This window comes from Danio rerio, chromosome 25, assembly GCF_049306965.1.
Source record: "Danio rerio strain Tuebingen ecotype United States chromosome 25, GRCz12tu, whole genome shotgun sequence".
NCBI classification, from domain to species: Eukaryota; Metazoa; Chordata; class Actinopteri; order Cypriniformes; family Danionidae; genus Danio; species Danio rerio.
This window is the reverse complement of record NC_133200.1, coordinates 25697557-25716146: the sequence shown is the minus strand read 5'-3', so window position 1 is coordinate 25716146 and position 18590 is coordinate 25697557. Positions and strand designations below refer to the sequence as shown.

Here is an 18590-nt window from a genome sequence, read left to right as displayed (position 1 = left end):
AAACATCAATTTTTAAGTTTTCGGTGCATAAAATTTCTAAAAAAATAATTAAATAAATTAATTAATTATTTGTCACGTTTACAAAACCAAGAAGATAAAGACTGAGATACAAAAACAAAAGAACAAAGAAAAAGATTTCTGGAAGGGAGAATGTATTTTCTCAGTATGCAGCAGTATCTGCGTTTGGGTTCTGTCAGATTTTTGGTCTGTCATCTATAAAAACAGGCCTGAAAAAAAGGTTGAGAAGGTGGGAGGACTGTGTAGGTGATCTGAACTAAACAGAATTCAAAATGAGTTCCGCATACTGTGTAATTCCACCCATTACAACCAGTATGAGCTTTCAATTAAATGAAACCACCCACATGATTGAGAGAATAGTTGAGATTTCAGTCACGCCTTCCAAATCACTATAATCATCAGTGTGAAGGCTGTTCATGATTGATAAAAGAACTAAATGATGTCACAATTGTGGGTTACACTTTACAATAAGGTTCCATTAGTTCGTGTTGGTAAATGTTAACGCGGGGAGAACATACAAACTCCACACAGAAATGCAAACTGAGCCAGCCGAGGTTCGAGCCAGTGACCTTCCTGCTGTGAGGCAAGAGCACTACCCACTGCACCACCGGATAGCAGAATTTGAATTATAAACATATATTATGTTTTTAGTAATAATACTTCCAAAATCTTCTTCTTCTTCTTCTTTGGCCTTAGTCCCGTATGGTTGCGGGGTCGGTTCTTTGGAACAAGTAGACCATTTAGACTTGTCTATATGATCATGAGTTTTTTACACATTCCGGCCGGCCTGTCGTCTGGGCCTGTCACCCTCATACACTCATACACTACGGACAATTTAGCCTACCCAATTCACCTGCAGCATGTCAGCATGACTGTGGGGGAAACCGGAGCACCCGGAGGAAACCCACGCAAACGCAGGGAGTACATGCAAACTTCTCACAGAAATGCCAACTGAGCCGAGGTTCGAACCAGCGACCCAGCGACCCCATGATACTTCCAAAATCATTCCCCATAAATCTGCAGACACAGAGATGATGCCACATTTGCTGCTTGCACTGAATTAAATAACAGAAAGCTGATTGGCTATTGGATGGTTGGTCTCATTTGTAGTTGTAATACTGCAAATTACAACTGGACTAGTAAAAAAAAGGACTACAACACCACAAAATTCTAGCAACAACAACTGAAAATAATTTAAATGAGCATTAGATGTAGCGTTACATGGACATCTGAAAAATAAGACCAATGCAAAAACAATTAAGAACAGCGAATTTAAGACTTTTTAAGAACCAGCAGAAACACTGTAATTCGCAGCAAAACAAAATATTGCAATGTCATTTTAATAATAGCATATTTTCTTTTATGGATTCTTTAGTGGAAACATGCGGACAGGATCTCCTAAAGAGCAAATTCCTCCCAACGATAACATAGCTCCCTGTTTACCCTGCTTTCTGCTAATATTTACTTTTCACTATTTCAGTTACGCGTCACTCGGCTCTCCATGCAAATGCATGCCTGCTGTAGTGCAAGATGTGGGCTGTCTAACCAAACACAACACTGTTATATTACTCTAAAACTCAATTATGTTTTTTTTCTCATTTTGTAAACACTGCTGCCGACCAAACCCTCACTAAACAGCCTCACTAAAGCTTGCCACACATACAGTGTTTTCTGTATGTTCTATATTATACTTACATGTTTTTATTTGCTGCTTTTTATTACACTTATTTCAGATATCAATGTTTCTCTAATTCCGTTTAGCCATGCAAACTCAATCGTAACAGTACTCTCCAGCTCATAAATCATACAAGCTAAACAGATACTAAATAATTAATATGTTGATATCAATAATTAAAATCGCTCATCTAAAAACAAATTGTCCTCTTTAAATCTTCCTTCAGTCAAAAAAAGGGCCACAGAGCCAATCAAATTACTATAAACTCTTTCAAGATCAAATTAAAAAGTTGTTTTTACAGTATCTTTACGGCGCATCAGTAAATCCACAGCAGTTTTGCTTAAACCTTCAATTATCGCAGAAACTATCATTATGCACAGGCGAGCTGAGGAACTGATGTTTATCCTCTTTAAAAAAATGTTCCCACAATTCATCCCGATGTTTATGTGACCACACATCTCTCGAGATGGGAGTTTGAGATGTAGGCACCTCAGGACAACACAATAGCTATTTTAATCTCACCACCCATGACTACATGAATGTGTGATCTGGTTTATACGGGAGTTTTGAAGCATTAAAGACTGGCAGACACTCTCAGAAACACTATATTATATAAATATTTAACTCTCCAGATGTCTGATATCTAGGGGATTTGCTCCTTTAATTGTTTTAAAATGATGTTGGAGAACATGATTGTTTTTGTTCAAGCCATTATCTTTATAGAGCCCCTATTTTACATTGTAAAAGGTCATTTTTTGGTTTTAGGTCTCCATTAACAGGCTGATATGCATGTGAGGTCAAAAAACACTTTCCTTGTCTTATAATATGCATTTATTTTTACCTAATTGTCCATATGACTCCCATATGATTTGTTTAGCGATTCATTTGTTCCCAAACCCCCACTTTGCATCATGCTAATCTGCAGTGATTGGTACGATGACCCATTCTGCTGGGACTGGTCGACTGCATTCAACACAAGGTGGTAATAAATGCCCACTATGGCTTATCAACATTGTTGAAGTAGTCAGACTGCAGAGTATATGTGTGAGTCCAAAGCAGGAGGACTTTAAAGTAATGCAGTTATATACCAGCTTATTGATTTATTCTTAACCATAAGTAATAACAATGACATACATTCAGTATTAACCCACATGGTCGCAAAAGCTGGGCTATTTTGAAACTTTTTGTAGAAACAGCTGAGTGTGGCCATAGCATCGACAAACGGTAGGGAAACACAAGCTCACAAACAAATTTCAACCGGTAAAGAAAGTGGCACACATCTCTTTTTCAACAAGCCTTTTGATGTAAAATGTAAATATAAAGAGTTAACCAGATACAGTACAAGCCACACGGATTAACTACAAGTAGCAAAACATTTAAATGCTAATAAAATGCAAAGCAATTAAATTATGGCTGTCAAAATTAGTGCGTCAACGCATGCGATTAATTTAAAATATTTAACGTAAAAAAATGTACGTAAATAACACAGTTGCAGTTTTTTCATCTCCTGTTGTGGCCGAGGTGTGTTTAACATGCAAAGAAATATGGATAAGACCAAGGACGAGCTTTTAGAAGGAAAGTTTCAGTATAAAACAATTAATGTCGCATCACCAAGCTATCCAGCGTTTCCTCCAGAGTTTCATGTAATTCCGGGTGTTTCATTTTTAATCTTTAGACTTTAACTACAGTTCAGCAGTTCACTTTCATTCAGCAGCATATAGTTCATGCCCCGTGACAATTATTGGATGAAAATATGAATTAAGGACTGCTGGAAGAGTGTTGCTTTAACAGAATTTGATACCACATGACGAACAGTAAGAAAAACCTCTGCATTTCGGGACTTGGTCCTTCAAAAATCACTACTTACATGGTAGACTCTTAACCATTACCTTAATCATAAAATCGGAGTATTGGTGTCCATAAATGTCCTCAAATGTTTTTATTAAGTATGATGTGTTTCCCCCTACACGCAACTTTTGTAAAGCATCTGCTTCATGCTGCTGTCAGAATCCTTGCTATAAAATATGCGCAATGTTCTGCGTGCTTTGTCAGTGTGTGTGTGTGTGTGTGTGTGTGTGTTTTCTAGAAACAACAGCAAACGCCTGTCATCGCTGACTGTGTTCGAAGTCTTGAGTCTTTGTTACGTGACTTTGATGTACCCCTGGGCCACATTGTCCCCCAATAATGTCAACAGACCGGACTGTTTTAGCAACTGGCTAAATATAATGGCCGACTAAGAAAAATTGTTTCTACTTTATAATTAATGTTCTCAACTCACAGCAATACAACTTTTCAGTGAGTACAATTGTTTGTATTCATTCATTCATTTTCTTGTCAGCTTAATCCCTTTATTAATCTGGGGTCACCACAGTGGAATGAACTACCAACTTATCCAGCACGTTTTAACACAGCGGATGCCATTCCAGCCGCAACCCATCTCTGGGAAACATCCACACACACACACACACACACACACATACACACACACACTCATACATACGGACAATTTAGCCTACCCAATTCACCTGTAACACATGTCTTTGGAAACCCCACTTGAACGCAGGGAGAATATACAAACTCCACACAGAAACGGCAACTGAGCCAAGGTTTGAACCAGCGACCCAGCGACCTTCTTGCTGTGAGGCGACAGCACTACCTACAGTGCCACTCTTGTAGTCCACTTAGCATCCAACTTGGAAATCATTTTTGTTTGTTATTGGCATTGATTGTTTTGAAATTCAAATGGCACTTACATGGCTGTGTTTTTATTTATTTAATAAATATGGCGTGGTTTTCTTCTTATTTAAATATTTTCCAAATGATGTTTAACAGAGCAATTTTTTACATTATGTCTGATAATATTTTTTTCTTTTCGAAAAAGTCTTAAATGTTTAATTTTGGCTAGAATAAAAGCAGTTTAAAATTTTTTAAACACCATTTTAGGCACAAAATTATTAGCCCCTTTAAGCTAAAATTTATTTTCAATAGTCTACAGAACAAACCACTGTTATACAATAACTTGCCTAATTAGCCTAATATGCCTAGTTAACCTAATTAACCTAGTTAAGCCTTTAACTGTCACTTTAAGCTGTATAGAAGTGTCTTGAAAAATATCTAGTAAAATATTATTTACTGTCATCATGGCAAAGATAAAATAAATCCATTATTAGAAATGAGTTAATAAAACTATTATGTTTAGAAATTAGTTGAAAAAATCTTCTCTCTGTTAAACAGAAATTGGGGGAAAAATAAACAGAGGGGCTAATAATTCAGGGGGGCTAATAATTCTGACTTCAACTGTATGTGTATGTATATATATATATATATATATATATATATATATATATATATATATATATATATATATATATATATATATTTTTTTTTTTTTTTTTTTTTTTTTTAAGTTAAATGGCAATATCATACACCCAGTGTAACACAACACCTGGCAAGGTGCAAGTGTTTTTTCGCTATTTGCACACCGGCGCATCTATCATTTTCATGTTTTTTACCATGTTGTTTAAATAGCAAATCCATTTCCACCACTTGGACTGTGTGTTAAGGGGTATAGTCGCACCGTTACCATTTTTAAGGTACCTAAAATAGCCTACACCAATGACCAACTAAAAGCTGGTCTAAAGTCAATGGTGCAGAGTTTTTACTTATTATTTAAAGACTGCAGTAGTTATGTGCCTGTGTGTGTCCAAAACACGCAAACACATTGCTAAATTAACACACGGGGATGTACTGCAACATAAAAAAATAGTTAAATATGAAAAAATTAAAGGATTCAAATGTTACAAAAATATACATTTTATATAAAAATATACTTTTGTGAGATTTTAATCCTGTTAAATGCTCTGTTTAATATGCTTTTAAAAAGGTGTAAAGTAAAATTAAGTACACTACCTGACAAAGCAACAAATAATAACTTGACTTGTAGTTAATCATTTGTAAAAGTGGCAGAAGGTAGGTTTTTCCGATGAATCATATGTTGAACTGCTTCCCAATCATCACAAATACTGGGTCCTATTGGAACCCACATGGACCCAAGATTCTTACAGAAATCAGTTAAGTTTGGTGAAGTAAGAATCATGGTTTGGCGTTACATTCAGTATGGGGGCGTGCGAGACAGTGAGTGGATGGCAACATCAACATCCTGAGGTATCAAGACATTTGTGCTGCCCATTACATTACAAACCACAGGAGATGGCAAAGTTCTCAGCAGGATAGCGCTTCTTCTCATACTTCAGCCTCCACATCAAAGTTCCTGAAAGCAAAAAAGTCAAGATGCTCCAGGATTGGCCAGCCCAGTCACCAGACATGAACATTATTAAGCATGTCTGGGATAAAATGAAGGAGGCATTGAAGATGAATCCAAATAATCTTAATGAACTCCGGGAGTCCTGCACGAATGCTTTCTTTGCCATTCCACATGACTTTATTGATAACTGAAGTTATCTGAGTCAATGCAGAGATGTATAGATGCAATTGTCCAAGTTCATGAGAGCATAAACAATATTAATTATTCATCCCCTGCAACATGACTTTATATTCTATACAATTTTTTTTTTTATTAAGTGACAAGACTTTTGTTTAAGCAATGTCAGACCTTATCGTCTTAATTAAATAATTAAAATTCAAGTCATGATCATATTTTATTTTGGTAAAATAAGTGTGAGACCCTTGCCTTTCATATTAGCCACTTCTGATACCAAATGATCAATTAGAAGCCAAGTTATTATTTGTTGTTCCTAAAACTGAGATGGGCGACAAGACTTTTGTCAGGTAGTGTATGCGCAATAGTTAACATCCCAAAAAAAAAAAGATGCATATTACAGGATTACAGTATGTGTTTCAGGCATGTGTGTAGTGCGTCTTTACAAACTAATATTGTCTACTATTAGCCTGGAATGCTTAATAGACTGCTTTAACATGTTCAGTAAAAACAATTACTATTGTTATCATGCAAATGTAACAACTGACTTTTTGGACCAACCAATGCTTCTATAGGGCAGCACGGTGTCGCAGTTAGTAGCAAGATTACCTTACAGCAGAAAGGTCGCTGGTTCGAGCCCCGGCTGTTGGCGTTTCTGTGTGGAATTTGCATGTTTTTCCTGTGTTTGCGTGGTGCTCTGGTTTTCCTCATAAGTGAATTGGGTAAGCTAAATTGTCCATAGTGTATGTGTGTGAATGAGTGTGTATGAATGTTTTCCCGTGATGGGTTGCAACTGGAAGGGCATCAGCTGCATAAAACATATGCTGGATAAGTTGGCAACTCATTTCGCTGTGGCGACCCCAGATTAATAAAGGGACTAAGCCGAAAAAAAAAAATGAATGAATAAATGAATGCTTCTATACTCATTTTCGGTCTACTCACATGGGGGTAGAGAGGAAAATGAAGATTCTTCCTGAGCTGAGCGACTGAGGAGCCACACCAGTCTTCAAACACGTGGAGGTTCGCTTGACCTTTAAACTGTTAAGAAAACACACACACACACAAAGACTTCAATGATCATCAACACTTCTAAATGAAAGAAAAAGCTAATAGTGTAATGTTATGACAAACATACTTCAATGTATTTTTTTTATTCCTGAATGAGCAGTGTAAAGTACAAACTTCAGTATGTGCCAGATGATAGAAATCTATTTCTGATACACAGCGTGGAGGTAAGGAATGTCTCTGGAATTTCTCTTTACTAAAAGTAAAGCTATGAACACACTTTTTGATGAGAAATGCAGTGTAGTTAATAAATAGTGAAGCTATTTCATAAAAAATATAGAATCGTATATGTTAAATGTAAAGATATACAGCTGAAGAGAAAATTTTTAGTCCTTCTCAAAACTTTGTATTCTTTTTCAAATATTTTCCAAGTGATGTTTAGCAGAGCAAAAAAAATAAAATTAAAATAAAAAATACACAGTATTTCCTATATATTTTATCCTATATATTTTAGTTTGACAGGAATAAAAAAAAAATAAAAAAAAAAACATGAGGACAATATTATCAGCCCCATTTAAAATTCATTTTTGATTGGCTACAGAGCAAACCACTGTTGTCTAATGACTTGCAAAATTTATAACTTAATTTATTAGTGGACCTAAGCTTTTAATTAGCATCTTAAGCTAAACAGTAGTATCTTGCTAAATAACTAGTAAAATATTATCAGGGTATGCGCTTAAAAATGTTTTAATCTCGAAAGCTAAATTTTAGGCCTTTAAAAGTCTTATACTGAAATAATTCTCTTTATTCCAGACACTAGGTCCAATAATACAAAAGACAGACAAAACAATACAAACCACACAATATACTTAAAAAAAGGCAATTTTACCAATATTTCATTAAAGGTGACTGAAAATGCACCTCAGTAAGCCTAGGATTTATCAATAGGTTTAAAATGCTATTCTGAGAATTCTCCAACCGACATATAAACTTATAGATCAAATTTCTCCAAAAAATTTTCAAATGGAAAAATATTCAAATTTTCATGAACAGCACGGATGTGAATGCGTATGAATGTTCTGATTGGCTGGAGTATACATCTTACTTCAGCGCGTGAACGTGCTTTTTCCGTCAATTTTCCTTCTGCGTTCACACAGAGCAGCACTCTGGCAAATTGCCGGTAATGTTACAACTTCTCTTTCTGGAAAATTGCCGGAATTAATTTACAGGTACTTTCAAAAAAGGGTCTGTTCACACATACAGACCTTTCCGAAAAATTGCAGGTAATTTTCTGAAAAAGTCTCTATTTGTGAAAGGGGCTAAAGAGAAAAGTACACTGAAACAACTTCAGTCCAGTTTTCAGATTTAAAGTTCAGTTTAGTTCAGCGTAACATAAAATGTAGTATAAGTGTCAAATTGGTACAACCATAGCTTCATTTCAGCATAGAAATACTAGATTCATGCATCTAAGGAAACTAAAGTTTCAAAGTAGCTTCTCCAACACAGGCAGGAACCCATGCTGAGATGAACATCCACAACACAACATCACCAACTGCGCTCATCTCTTCAGCAGGGAGCCAGCGTCTTCCTGAGCAAAAAAAAAAAAAACTACAACATACATAAATATAGCACTTCTTCAGAATTATGAGATTTGTGGCAGAATGACACCAGGGATTGAGTCGCAAAACTACTGAAGATACCGCAAGAAGTAGGGATGTACTGACCGCTGCTGCATGACCTCAACTGGACTGAACCGCCACATTTTCATCCACAGAGAGATAAACATTAATAAAACATGACAGCAGTTTAGACAACTGGTGTTCTGGCACATTGTTCCACACGCTCAACGGAGCATCTACAGGCCCCCCAAAAAAACACTACGAAACGCACACCAGAGAACATCAGAGGTGTTACAGCCCCAAGCTAAAGGGAGGAAAACGAGAACATTTTCCAGCCGAGTAGAAAAATCCAATCGCTTCAGAACTCGCTCGTGGCATTTACTTCTGATGAAGCATGTCACAAATGATTAGCATCAGTTAGCATGCTAAAGCACGGATCACCACGCGCAATACTGAGCCCGCCGCTTTCGCTGATGTCAGTGAAAGATTTTTAAGCTGAAAAATAGAAGCGACGTATTCGCATTAGACAACCGGCTACACTTTCAGACCAAGTATACTTTATTCTCAGTATTTGGTGTCTGTCAGAAGACATTAGACTTGAGCAGAAAGAAGAGGACTGGGAGTTATTGTTTATTCCTTGCTGTTGGCGCAAAATTGATTCCTTGCTCTCCCTCTGTGAATTCTCTAAACGCGATCAATATGAAGATCAGAAGCGCAGTTCTGTTACACACCACATTTGCACACACCGCAGAGCCCTGGAATAAAGGCACCTTGCGGTTGAGGTAGTGGAGGGAAAATTCATTCACTTTCATGAACTGCAAAAAAACTTCAGTTGCATCAGTTTGCAATGAATCTTTGATGAACAAAATGTTCCTGACCATCACAGTTGAGGTGAACCCGGTCAAGCCATCAATTCTGCATTCTATCTAATAGTAGTTTCGGTAACCGACCTCAGGCTCAGGATGGAAGGTTGGCATCTTGCTGAGAAAGCTTCAAGTAGTTGGTGATGCAATTTTAAGGCCGTTTCTACAAGAGTCTTCTCATGCAAAAATGAATACTGCATAAGTACAGCATGGACCAAAAAAAGAGAAGAAGTAAGATCACTTGAAATTTTGCAGTTTCCTTGGATTGACTGGAATTCAGAGGTATGGGTTTAAGTAAAATAAATATTTTTGTGTAATTCTTTAAAGTTGCATAATATTTCTTTAAAGTTTCAAATCAAAATATTACCATTTAGAGCAGGGGTTTCAAACTTATTTTTAGTATTGGGTACCGAAACTCTTTTGTTCGGTATCGGTGCTAATTTATAAAAGACCAGAGTATTGATAAGCTCTGACATTAGCGGTTCTGCTGTCAATACTGGAGAATTATTGCTTAATAAACATTACTTAAAGTAGCATAATTTAACTAAGCAACCTTTTCTAATTTGAGATATTTGATATTCATCTACACAGTCAACAATCTCACAGTAAAAATGCTTGTGTTTCCGCCGAGAGCGTCAAGTATAAAAGCCTTCACAGTTCTCGGCTGTGTGTGCGCACATAGCTCGCGACACAGACTCTCGCTTACACAGCTCGTAAGCTTACGCAGTGTAAGAGAGAACCAAACGGGTTGTATTTCCGTAGTGGATAGCGACAACACTCGTTGCGAAACAATTTGTTTGCTTGTATAAGCAGGAAGGCAAGCAATCTGGCTAAGAAAAAGTATCTTTAACTGCATTGCAATGTTTTGACTGCCTAGCTACTAACGGTATCTTTAAATCATCCACATCATTATGCCAGCAGTCACTTACCTAAAGTAGTATAGTATTAATATTAGTATTAATAGTTAAATAAACACACACATTTGGTTACAATGAAAATAGTACTTTTTTCGGCAGTAGCCAAAAAAAAACCTTAAACATTAAAAATGCTTTTACATCAGCTGTTTTTACAAATATAGCCTATGAATAGCCTAATAATAAAGTATGCTTAAGAAATAAGCATCACAGCATGTTTTTTTTACATTGCAAGACTGTATTAAAAACTCTATTAAAAACACTGTTTACTCCCAAAACACTGTTAACTAGTTGTGTGAATGTGTTGATGAAAATTCATAAACATTATCTGATTATTTAACTGCATTTTGCAACTGAAAGAGGGTTTTTATTTCAACTGCAGGGAGCCCAGTAAACCAAGAAAGATCTCAACTTCTGCCAAAAAAGTCAAACATGTTGATTTTTCTCCAGAAGAATAGTTAAAAACTAAGAGTCATTGTCCTTCAAACCATTGTACATTCTTGTACAGGCTAAATTTATTTATTTGTTTCACAAAAATTGGTTTTGATTTATTTTACATTGAAATCTTGATAACAAAATAAAGTTTTTAATTCTGTTTAATTGGTTTTTTTTCTCCTTACAAATAACACTTCAAAAAGTACCTATAAGAGAACAGTTAAAATATCGAACTGATAAGTGGTATCAATAAAAGTAGTAATAACTTATGACGTTAAAACCATTTCATTGAAGAAATGTCATCAGTAGTTAGTCAATTAAAACACGTAACTATAAAACATAAATGCCCATTAACAAAATGGTCCTAATTATTCATATTTTCATATAAGTTCATATTATTCATACTTAATATAACTTTTATTCAACCAGCAAGATTTTTTGGACTGGAAATGACACAGGCATCTCCCAAATGATAAAAGACAAAAGATACTGTAATTAATGCTCTTTGCAAACTGTCACAGTGCATGGAAAAATCCTAAGTTTTATTGAGAAAAGCTGTTTTAATCAACTCAACACTGCCCACACTGTGGAAGAACTCAGCATGGTTGGAAACCAAACGTGAAACCAGAGAAAAAATGGTTAGCAGACAAAAACATTAATGATTTGCAGTGGCCAAGCCAGAGTCCTGACTTAAACCCAATTGAGAATCTGTGGTGAATCTGTGGAAAGATCAGGGTTACTACAAGGAGACAGTCCAACCTGAAACCATTTTTTAAATATCTTCTTTTCTGTTCAATAGAAGAAAGAATAAATTCAAACTGTTTCGTGACAATCACAGAATGTTAAATTTTGAGTGAACTATCCCTTTGACTCGTTCTGATTTGGATTGTAATAAAATAATGTGCACCTTTTGTAAAGCTTAAAAATTTATATATAAGCTTGTAAAGCTTATGGAATATATAAATATATAAATACATATATTGTGAAAAGCGCTATACAAATGAACTTAAACGGGATTGAAATGAATACTGAAAGTAGTGAACATATGTTGATAAAAGATCACATCTATTTACATATGTTTAACGTATTACGCTCTGCCTTAATTTCTGCTTGGAGAAATTACAGTTGACAATGTGTACAAGAATAGTCTAAAACTAGTTTCCAGTTTATACACACGACCGCAGGAAATGACATAAACTTTAAGAAAATCTTGCAGTTTTTTTTAAATATAATTATTTGGTATTCTGTTGAATTCAGTGAGTCACTCTTCTCATTTGTGCTGTGAGCTTTTATCCTCGGTACCAGCCCACAAACTAGGCCATGGAGATTAACCCTGTGATTCCACTGCTATAAATAGACACTATCAGCCAGAACATACTGTATTTTCATAGAGTGCCATTCTTATTTAAACCAGAGGGATTTTTATGGGGAGGTTATGATTAAACTCAGTTGCCTTCGTGGGTAAATGCGGCAGCTGTTTTAAACGTTCATGTAATCATTTTGCCTTTCTGAATGAAAGCTTGCTCCACACTTTACAACAAGGGTTCATTGGTTCATTGGTTAATGTATAGACTAACATGAATTAATAATGAACAATATTTGTTCAGCATTTAATAATAATGTCTGATAAAAACTTAAAAACTAAAGCTTGATCAAAATCCAAATTAATTTTAATCAACAACTCCAAATCAGAAAAAAAAGTTGAGACAGTATGGAAAATGAAAAAAAAAGGAAAAAAAGAAAGTAGTGAATTCATTTATTTTGACTTGCAGACAATACAACAAACATTATCATTAACGTGTGTTCTCCATGATTTCTTTTTTTTTTTTTTTTTGTTTCAATTTGTTTTTCAATTTTGGTTCGTGCAACACATTTAAAAAAAAAAGTTGGGACAAGAGCATTTTAGGGTTAGTAATCAGGTAAAATAATGATGTGATTTGAAAGGTGATGGCAACAGGTGATTAATTATGATTTGGTACAAAAGCAGCATCCAAGAAAAGTTTAGTTCTTTAGGAGCAAAGATGGGCCAAGAATCGCCAGTTTGTTCACAGATACGAGAGAATTTTTGAAATGTTTAAAAACAATGTTATTCAAAGAAAGATATAAGGACATTTGGATATTTCACCTTCATCAACGGTGCATAACATATTTAAAAGATTCAATCTGGAGAAATTTCAGTGCATAAAGGACAGGGCGCAAGCCTCAGCTGAACTTCTGTGGTCTCCGAAACCTCAGGCATAATGAATTATCCATCATAATTTATTTATAATCACCATGATTATACACCGTCATAATCACATCATGATATCACCACATGGCCACAGAACTACTTTGACAAACCTTTGTCAAGTACCACAATACATAGTTAGGTCCCACTTTATATTAAGTGTCCCTAACTACTATGTACTTACATCAAAAAATAAATACAATGTACTTACTGTGTTTATAATGTATTTGAGAACACTTGTGGTGCTTTTGAGTTGGGATAGAGGTTGGGTTATGGACAGGTTTGGTGGCGTGGGTAGGTTTAAGGGTGGGTTAAGGTGTAAGGGATGGTCAACAGTGTATTTACAAATGTAATTACAAAAGTTAATTACAGATGTAACTACATACAGGTATTTAATCAAGCATAAGTACACAGTAAATACATGTATTTACACAATAAGTACATTGTAACAAACTATTAATTCCTATGTAAGTACATATTAGTTAAGGCCACTTAATATAAAGTGGGACCCATAGTTACATCCACAGATGCCAGTTAAAACTGTACTGTGCCAAAAGAAAGCCCTATATTACCAGTGTTCAGAAAGAAAGAAAGAAAGAAAGAAAGAAAGAAAGAAAGAAAGAAAGAAAGAAAGAAAGAAAGAAAGAAAGAAAGAAAGAAAGAAAGAAAGAAAGTGGAATAGTGGAAAGAATGAATCAAAAAAATTAACAAAAAGAAAGAACGAAAAGAATGAACGGAAGAAGCGAGCAAATGAATGGATGAACAAAACAATAAATCAAAAAGCATACAAACGAAAGAACGAATGAAAACAAAAGAGTGAACAAACGAAGAATGAACAAAGAGTGAATGAACAGAACAAACCAAAGAGCAAACAAATGAAAGAATGAACAAACAAAATAAATAATGAAAGAAAGAAACTCAAAACTAAACTACTGAAACCAAACTCTCTTTGAATATTAAACAAAACCCTTTATTTAATAATATATATATATTTTTTTTTTTTACACAGCAAACAAATGAGTCATGAAAATGTGGAGAAAATGTCTAGTAATATATATTAAATTATTTAATTCATGCAAAATCTATCCACCTTTATTGGTGATAATTCAACCGGCTAGGTATTTCAACCAACACATACATAACAGGTTAATGCCTTTGAATAATGGATAATTTACATTACTCAATCTCTGTCACTTTCCTTTGACTTAGCTCCTGCTTTATCAGAGGTCATCATTATCATTATAATGTATATTAAATAATATACATACCTATATATGAACACATCCACAGTCACATCAAGGTCATTTTAAGTATATTAGAGCTTGTGTATACAAGTTTTCTGGTTATTATCTGAGAATATCTTACTTTGGACTGGCGCGACTGACCAATCAAGTATTCCAGAGAGATTTGTAATAGGATCCATAAAGCTAACAGTTAAGAGATTTCTGTCAATACACTCAAGATTCCCATTGGTTTAAACAAGAATATGGAGAAATGCCATTCATCAACTAGATTAGTTGTTGTATTGTGATGTATCCATCGACTGATCTTTCAAGTGATCAGTCATTTGTGTCCTTTATGATGTCACATGGTATCATATTGATGGATGATAGTAATCAAATGCTCTCATTAATGCATTAATGGAAACGCCGCAGCTTCCCAGAACAAGTGCTAATGACCTGTATTTTGGGAAGACTGAGCAAGAGACAGAAAATTGAGGAAGAGAGAGCAGATTAATGTCTCACCATCACATGTTATTGCTACATTTTTTTTTTATTTCTTGCATAAAACGCAGCTAAAAGATCTACATACAGGGGCTAAATGTTATACACCTAAACACAGATTTTGACTACAAAAATAACTGCAATAAAATTGCTAGGTTCAGCCTGCTGGCTCATTTTATTGTTAGTTTATATATATATATATATATATATATATATATATATATATATATATATATATATATATATATATATATATATATATATATATATATATATATATATATATATTTACACATTTTTTACTGTTTTTTTTTTACACAGTAAAAATGCTGTCCTAACACAAAATTATTAACTTATTTGTTTTTAACAATTTATGTGGATTCAACATAAAACATTTAAGGATTGTGATGTTGCAACTCATTTTAGATAAGTGGTTTAAACTACAAGCAAAATTATTTCTTGTAAACCTTTTAAGGGTTACTCTAAAAAATGCTGTTTTTAATACTCAAATTATTGGGTTGAATCGTCCCTGTTAGCTCAGAGGTCAATTAACTAATTGTTGCTCATTATACACTGTACCATTTGTTTGTGTTAATAGCCTAGGGCCCTATCATACACTCGGTGCAATAAGGTGTGCTTGGCACGATGTGTTGCTATTTTCAGATGAATGCATTTACATTTTACATTTACATTTAGTCATTTAGCAGACGCTTTTATCCAAAGCGACTTACAAATGAGGACAAGGAAGCAATTTACACAACTAAGAGCAACAATGAATAAATGCCATGGGCAAGTTTCAGGTCTGTAAAGTCTAAGAAGGAAAGTATTAGTAGTATTAGTAATTTTTTTTAATTTTTTTTTTTTTTGGGTACAGTTAGTGTGATATTCAGAGAGGCAATTGCAGATTAGGAAGTGTAGTGGAGACTAAATAGTGACTCTGCTGTTCTGATGCAGTTAGGGAGTTCATTCCACCAACTGGGCAGATTGAGCGTGAGCGTGAGCATTCGCGAAAGTGATTTCTTCCCTTTTTGGGATGGAACCACGAGGCGACGTTCATTCACAGAACGCAAGTTTCTGGAGGGCACATAGATCTGCAGAAGTGAGAGCAGATAAGAAGGAGCAAGGCCAGAAGTCACTTTGTAGGCAAACATCAGAGCTTTGAATTTGATGCGAGCAGCAACTCGCAGCCAGTGCAGTTGCAACCCTAATTTTCCAGTTTTGTGCTACGTTATTTATATATCAAATCCATTTGCACCACTTTGTGGACTCATGGGTGTGCTGGTATAAAATATGGGTGTGTTGAGGCAATACTATTAACTAAAATAGACTATGCAACTGACCAGCTGAAAGCAGGTCTAAAGTCCAGCCTGGAGCATGTTAGTTCTGTGCCTCAAATACTTACACATTGCTTAATGCACACAGGATGTACAGCAATATGCATATATCTTTACCAATAATAATAATAATAATAATAATAATAATAATAAAATGAAACATTAAAAATAAATGTTACAATAAATATATATATTTTTTACATAAATATAAAAACCACTACCTCCCTGTCTTCTTCATCTCGGGAGGCTTTATTCAATTTATTCATGACAATGTGCTTTTGTATAATATAATTTTTATTATTAGCAGTATTGTTTATTATATGCATATTTATATTTGTTTTAATAAAAACATGCTTAGATGTGTATACCTGTTGGGTTTTGGACCATATAGGGCAATAGGACGTGTGTTTGGATTTAACTCCGTTTTTTGACCACACTTCATTATTATTGTTATCATTATTTATTATTAGCATTTACTCTTTTGCTGAAAATTAGAACTAACTTTAGAAATATTTTTGAAACAAATATATGGGCCTAACAAATGAAATTAAATGTGTAGGCTAATGTCTTTAGTGGAGTGCGTACAACACCGTTTCCTTATCCACGAAAGTAAAGGAGTAAAGAGTAAAAGTGAAGAGAAAGAGAAAGTAAAGAGGCCAAATGAAGGAGGCTTATTCTTTATCCTCGCTTTGCAGATGGTCTGTATAACTGTTTTTTGCTAGTGAAGCATTCAGTTTTTCCACTTACAAAGTCCGCCATGTAAATAGCAAATGGCGTGATGCAACTCATAAGAGAATAATCACAACCCTGTTAAACCATGTGCCACGGCTCAACCTTATTTTTCTGTCCTTAAAATAGCAAAAGTAGATTCAGACACCCCCTTAATGCTTTTGTGCCATGCGCTTTAGACTTTGTGCCTAGATCATTAAAATAGACCCTCTACGGCTTAATGTGTTGTCATGCACTAAAAGGTTGTTGCTGCTTGTTCAAACTACTTAGGCCCTGTTTACACTAGTGCGTTTTAGTTTTAAAACGGCGTTCTAGATCAAAAACGATCCGCATCCACACTAACGTTTTGCCTAGCGTCTCTGAACATATCTCCGTCTACACTACGCCACCAAAAACGTATATCACGTGACCATTCACGCACTCTGGCAATGCGCATTCTAGTATAAACAGAAAGCATGCGTCTCGCTCGGCATTTGGTTATTGTTAGTCAACAAACGCCAGTTGAACAATAAACATGATGGCAAAGAAAGCAAGAGAGGTATTTTTGTGGACGGACGACGAGGTCGAGTTGTTACTAAATGTAACAAATGAATAACTGCACAATGGCGCTTAAAACAGACAATAGTGCAAACAACGTTCACATTTCTGTGCTCATGTTGTTGTTTACAGTACTGTCTTCCGGTAGCGTTAAAGCCATGTGTTATAGTCATGTGATAGAGGCTTGACGAATAAGGGAAGGATACAGTGACGAAGGCAATGACCCAAAAGCCCCAATCAGGTAGCGAATCTCAGCAGTCCTGCCTCTGTTTTCAGATGTCTCCGTTTTTCCTCATCCACACTGAGACGGAGCAGCAGCGTTTCAGAATGAAAACGGCCTCTCCAGCGTTTTCAAAACGCTCTGTTTTCGGCGCTCAAGTACTCTGGCATAGTGTGGACAGATGGCGTAATCGTAGCAAAACTTGTGCGTTTTAAAACGAAAACGCATTAGTGTAAACAGGGCCTTAATTATAACGAGCTAAAACACCATAATTCTGGAGATGTTCACTCTACTTACATTAGTTTTGTTAACTTAATGGATTTGTTTTAGGACAACATAAAGGAGTTGTGTGGAACACTACATTTTTTTTACTCAGGCGTCCCAAGTTCGAATCCTGGCTCGTGGACCTTTCCTAGCCCCATCCCTCTTTCTTTCCCTCCATCTACACTTCACGTCTACCGACCTACTTATGAAAGCAAAATGCCAAAAAAATAAATATTTTACAATGCTGGGTTGAGCAATTTGACTATCTTGCTGGGTTATTTGCTCCATAATCTTTTGTCATACTTTCTTGCATGCTTTGTCCTCACCAGTCAAAATACAAGAGAAGTTCAAGCAGGTGAAGGTTAGAGATAATTTAATTAGCATTTTATTTATTATCAAAATGCTAAGCACTAAAATAATCCTGCAGGCACAGAATGACGTCTTATTGATATTATTGATGTTGGATTTTTTAGGGAATTAAAAATCAGAACCCAACATCTGGCCGACGTCAATGTCCAACCCAAAATCAACCAAATATCAACGTCTAATCATGTTACACCTTGACGCTGTGTGGACGTTACCACTATG

At 35.2% G+C, this 18590-nt stretch overlaps 1 protein-coding gene across 3 annotated transcripts in view; it reads right to left on the bottom strand.

Annotated features, from left to right (window-relative positions):
* Positions 1 to 18590, bottom strand: part of b4galnt4a (beta-1,4-N-acetyl-galactosaminyl transferase 4a) — a 324496-nt gene that overhangs the window by 109066 nt on the left and 196840 nt on the right. For all 3 annotated transcript variants that reach the window (XR_012400414.1, XM_068219134.2, XM_021473880.3), the window contains one exon: positions 7074 to 7169. Coding sequence is in view for 2 of the 3 variants with exons in the window: in XM_068219134.2 (XP_068075235.1) it covers positions 7074 to 7169 (96 nt within the window). In the remaining variant the exon portion in view is untranslated. The remainder of the gene's footprint in view (positions 1 to 7073; positions 7170 to 18590) is intronic.